Source organism: Alexandromys fortis, unplaced genomic scaffold (assembly GCF_014885135.2).
Source record: "Alexandromys fortis isolate MF-2015 unplaced genomic scaffold, M_Fortis_MF-2015_v1.1 scaffold_423, whole genome shotgun sequence".
Lineage (NCBI taxonomy): Eukaryota > Metazoa > Chordata > Mammalia > Rodentia > Cricetidae > Alexandromys > Alexandromys fortis.
Window position 1 is genome coordinate 302,344 of NW_026068293.1, and position 5,651 is coordinate 307,994.

General features: G+C 50.2%; 1 protein-coding gene across 1 annotated transcript in view; it reads right to left on the reverse strand.

Moving 5' to 3' along the window:
- The window catches only part of Dnajc22 (DnaJ heat shock protein family (Hsp40) member C22), a 5,804-nt gene extending 1,628 nt beyond the window's left edge, over positions 1-4,176 (reverse strand). The window contains exons 1-2 of the mRNA XM_050132431.1: positions 3,999-4,176; positions 1,204-2,157 (exon numbers count right to left, since the gene is read on the reverse strand). Of these exons, the coding sequence (XP_049988388.1) occupies positions 1,204-2,043 (840 nt within the window). The 5' untranslated portion in view covers positions 2,044-2,157; positions 3,999-4,176. The remainder of the gene's footprint in view (positions 1-1,203; positions 2,158-3,998) is intronic.
- Positions 4,177-5,651: the final 1,475 nt, after the last annotated feature.

Below are 5,651 nucleotides of genomic sequence, written 5' to 3' on the forward strand. Positions count from 1 at the left end.
AAAAAAAAAAAAGGATAGACAAAAGTTGGGTAAAGAAAAAAAAAAGGAGGAAAAGAAAAAAACAACCAAAAACTCACCTATTGAACACTGTGTCATGTGCTGTTAATATCCAGCACTTGGGAGGCAGAGGCAGGAGGATCACAAGTTGGAGGCCAGCCTGGTTTACATATCAGCCTGGCTTATATTTTGAATTCCAGACCAAAGACTCCATAGTGAGAGCCTGTCTCAAAACAAAACAAAACAAAAAAAACTGGGCTGACAAGATGGCTCAGTAGATAAAGGCACTTAAGACAAGCCTGAGTTTGATCCCTGGAATACGAGTAGTAGAAAGAGAGACTCTGGTCTTGCCGACTGCCCTCTGACCTCTACATTCATGTTGTGGTACATGGACACATACACATAATAAACTTTTTAACCTCGTATATCACGGTAGGACTCGGGATGAGACTCAGTGGTATAGACTCATGTGGCACACACAGGGTTTCTGCACTGAATCTCCTACACCAAGAACCAATGCCCCTAATCCACAGTGACAGATGGCAGAAAGGAACTGACCTCCAAGGCAGGAGTATAGAGTGGGAAAGGATAGGAAGGAATCCTCTTGGAGCTGGCAGTGTCCCATTCCTTAACCCGAGGGGCACGTACACTTTATCTGTTAAACTTCAATAATGCCAGCACTCGAGAGGCAGAGGCAGGTGGATCTCCCTGAGTTTGAGGCCAGCCTGATCTACAAGAGCTAGTTCCAGGACAGCTAGGACTATCACACAGAGAAACGCTGTCTTGCAAAACAAACAAACAAACAAACAAAAAGGGTGGGCTGGGGATAGATGGCTCAGTGGTTAAGAGCACTGGCTGCTCTTGCAGAGGTCCTGAGTTCAATTCCCAGCAAACACATGGGGGTTCACAACCATCTAGAATGAGATTTCATACCCTCTTCAGGCATCCAAGCATACATGCAGGCAGAACACCGCATACATAATAAATAAATTAACCTTTTTGATTACTCATATGTATTTCTCATCTGTAGTGCACCTTCATGCAGTATACACAGGAGCCCAAAGAAACCAGAAGATTCTTCCTGAACTTGGGCCGCAGCAGGCCTCAGGACAGTGCTTCCCATTCAGACTACCAGCTCCATCAGGGTTTCTAACCCTCAGAGTCCATACAGGCCCTGGGGAGACTTGCCTAAGAAGAAAGGCTTACCTGGTAAGCCAGCCGACGTTTCTCATCCTGAAAACTGTCAACAAATTCATAGAGCTTTTCCCACTCCTGGAACTGTCTGGTATTGAAGCCAGGATCCCCAACCAGAAGCCACCAGATCCGGCAAGGCAGAAGGAAGACAGACTCCGTGAGGCGGCCAAGAAGTGGGAAAAAGCTGAACCAACTCAAGAAGGAACCGAGGGTTTCTGCCATATAGCTCAGGGTGGCAGCTGTGTTGTACAGGACACTATAGGCCAGTGGGCCTGTGAAGGCAAGGTAAGCCAAGCCCAGATGGTAGAGCCGCACGCTGATCGTCCCTGACTCCACTGAAGCTTTGTACAGACGATGCTTCTGGGCTGTAATGCTGGCAGCCAAACTGATGGGCAGAATGGCTATGGGGCGGCCATAGAATACAGGGGAAATGAGGAAGGCTGCTCCTAAAGTCTTCTTAAAGTCTGATGTCTGGTTGCCAACAGCAGCCACCAGCAAGACCCCTAAGCCAACTGCCAGTGGAAGGCCCACAATGTAGAAGTTGGCCATGGAAGAAAGGCCGATCAGAGCCACAAGACCAAAATAGATTCCCACTATCATCTGGCCAGCAAAGCGAAGGAGACTCAGAGATGGTCTCCCCTCTCCTAGCTTCTGTTTCTGACCCTGGATCCTGTTGGCTTGAGCAACAAAGCTTGGGAGCTTCCAGAACTCCCAGAGCCAACCCAACCCACCACCTCCCAGGGTAAGCATCCAGAGCAGGGCATGGCTGTCCCTTCCCAGATACAGGTGGTGGAGTCCAACAGGACCCCCAAAAGCCCAAAGGGCATAGGTCACCAGGAGCCCTTTGGCCATCCTCTAGGGCAAGAGACTTAGAACAAATCCAGTGGCATTTGACATTGATCAAAACGCAGAAATCTCAAGGTCCTCTGTGAGAATCACCATTGTCCCGAGAGTTATCCTTAGACCCTAAAAGATGGAGAGAGAAAAAGGGAGACTCATCAGACGACATCCAAACCCCAACACAGTAAAGCATTTCTCCATTATGCAAGTCAAGTCCTGTAGTGATATTTTGTTTGCATTTTAACAAATAAAACTTGCCTGAAGATCAGAGAGCAAAGCCAAGCCACTAGAGGCCAGGCAGTGGTGACACACACCTTTAATCCCAGGACTGGGGGGACAGACTCTGCTAGTTCAAAGCTACCCTGGGCTACAAGAAATTGGTCCAGTCTAAAAGAGAAACAGAGCTCACACAAAGGCGATCCCAGCACTTGGGATCCCATGCCTTTCGTCCCAACACTAGAAAGGTGGAGACAGGAGTGATATGGCTGAGCAGAAAGAGGAATATAAGGTGGGAGGAAACAGAACCAGTGCAGTCTGAGAAGCAGTCTGAGTTGCAGTCTGAGACGCAGTCTGAGATGCAGTCTGAGGCACAGTCTGAGACACAGTCTGAGGGTGCAGTCTGAGACACAGTCTGAGGATGCAGTCTGAGATACAGTCTGAGATGCAGTCTGAGACACAGTCTGAGATGCAGTCTGAGATGCAGTCTGAGACACAGTCTGAGATGCAGTCTGAGATGCAGTCTGAGATGCAGTCTGAGGATGCAGTCTGAGACACAGTCTGAGATGCAGTCTGAGATGCAGTCTGAGATGCAGTCTGAGATGCAGTCTGAGATGCAGTCTGAGGACAGGATGGCCCCTTTGGTCTGAGTATTGGTAGAGGTAAGAACTTAGGGGCTGGCCACACCGCATCTCTGATCCTTCAGCTTTCACCCCCTGATAGCTGACTGAGTTTTTATTGTAAGACCAATTAGAATTCATGCTACAAAGTCCAGTCCTACCTCAAGGTCACTTGGGGGATTAGATGTCTCATGTCTTTCTGTTAGCTCCCCAGTCCTGTTACAGTGGCTCCAAATTTAGGGGGGGCAGAATGCTTCATTTTTTAATTTTTCTTTTATTTATTTATTTTGGAGACACAGTCTTATGTAGCCAAGCTGGTCTTAAGTGGCTATAGCTGAGAATGCCCTTGAATTCCTGACCTCCCTGCCCCCATTTCCCAAGTGGGGTTATAGTATCTGCCACCATGCATGCCCAGGGATGAGAATGTTTTAAATGTTTTTAGGTGAGACACTAAGAACTAGGTGCCTGAGCAAAAAACCAGAAAACAACAACAACAACAAAAAACAACAACAACAAAAATCAGAAGTTTGGGACTAGAAAGATGGCTGAGGTTACCTACCACTGTTCCGGAGGACCCAGAGTCAGTACCCAGTGCCCTCTTCACAGATACCCTCTTCTGGTCTCCGAGGGCACCAGGCACACACAGTGCACACACAGAGATACAAGTAAAACACCCATACATAAAGTACATTTCTAAAAGAAGAAGAAGCAACTTAAATTTCAGACCTTCCCTTAATGGCTCACAAGGGTGAAATGGGGGTGGGGATGGTTTAATAGAATACTTTTTCAAAGTTTCAAACCCTTTTGAAAATCAGTGTCTTATCTAAAAGACCACCCCTTTAACTCCACGTGTGTGTGGCCCAAGGTTTGAACCTTCTCCAGCGAAACTTTCGATCTCCCCAGGCCATGAAAATTTCCCACAAGTCAAACTTGAAAGGGATCCTGAATTCCTTCCACTTAACCATTCTGGAAAACATTTTGACCTAGACCTTAGCACCCCACTGCTCAACCGTCCTGTTCCCAAACAAGATTGAAGAGCCTCTACAAAGAGGCTGCAAAAATCCTCAGAATATCAAATCCAGCAGCAAAGAGTGCCTGACATTCCGTCCTATCTACTTCAAGTGAACTCACCCTCAGGCAGTCCCGGTAGAGCCGCAGTACTGGCTGCTCAGGCCGCTTCAGACTAGTCATTTCCTTGGACCATAGAATCAAAATGGCCCCTCTCTCCCTTTCTGTTCCCACTGCCACACAAGTGGACTTTGTCTCTCAGTGCTGACTGTGTCTCTGAAGTCAGGCCACCTCCGCCAGGCCCCTCCCCGAAGCCCTAGTCAGCCTCTTCAGAATCACCTTCCGGTCCTACCTTCCTCTATCTGCCCTCTCGGGTAAACCCTGTGGAAGCTCACCCCAGGCTCACCCAGTTTTATATTCTAGGACCTGGAACTGCGCCCCACTCCCGGCGGAGCGCACCTCTTGCAGAGCGTCACCACAACCGCCAGGTGGTGCTGCCGCTTACAGAAGGAAGGTTCCCCAAGTCCCAGATCACCTTTTCACGAGGTTGGGACACCCCAGGCCAAAACTGTCCCGACAGTGCGGCTACTTGAGGGAGAAGAAAGGCGATCCCTATCGATAAAACTAAAACTCTCAATAACCTCTTCTCCCCGCCTCAAATGGGAGTCGATCGCTCTCCCACTTCAGGCTGAATGCTTCTCTCCACACGCCGAAGAGCCTCAAAATGGCCAATATTCTATCACTTCTAATTTCCTAAGGGAGAGGAGACAGCCACCCATAAGCAAATGGGAGCGCCTACCAACACCCCCTGTTTTGCCTCACTGTCTTATTCAAGTTTTAGGGAACTCCACACCCAAACCTGAGCCTGACCTTGCATAGCCCCAAATCCAGAGAGCCTCGAAGCTGCTCTGACCCTGAAGCAAAGGAAAAAGACACTAGCAAGGGATACAGGAGCGCATCCCCGGAAGATTAAGACCAGAACCAGAACTCGGGGAGAGGAATCCGCCTTCTTCCTTCAGCGCTGGAATGCTTTCAATATTCCAGGCTCCAATCCCGGGTGCAGCTCGGTGACCTTGGCCAAGTCATACCCTCTCCTGAGCTTCAGTTTCTTTCTTTATAAAGAAGCTTGGATCTACTTGATCTCCTGGTCTTGGCTAGAGGTAGGGATGGAGCCAGTGGGCCTCACTTAGGGTCACACGCGCACAGTAGGCAGAACGTTTCCGTTTCCTCCAACACCCCTGCCCCCAGGTGGGGATGAGAAGGCAGCTCGGGATCTGGTCCCTTTAGGGCTGAGGAGGGGCAGCGAAACGACAACCCAGCCACGGCTGTGGAGGTGGGGGCGCGACAGGGCCACTGAATAATGAATGAGACTTAATTGGGCCCGCACTGCGAGGCGGCGCGCTAAGCTTGGCAAACACGCGGGCTGCAGCCGCCGCCGCCACTGGACAAACAAACTAGCTCTGGGTGCCGGGAGCCGGGTGCGGACCGCCGCGGCGGAGGGGGAGGGGACCCGTAGGCAGCCAGGCCTCCTGGGAGCAGCAGGAACCCAGAAGTGGCCGGGACGCCAGACTACCTAGAAACAACGCCGGAGGGATGGAGGTTCGGGGCCCAGCCCAGAAGGAAGGACTAGGGAGGAAACGAAGCAGATTTTGCGGTTGAGCCGGGGGCCCGAGGGCAATGTAACAGCGAAGGAAAAATGGAGAAAAGAGTGGAGGGTGGAGGAGAGAGTGAGAAATGAGCGAGGAAAAGGCACATATGGGGAGGGTTGGTGGAGGG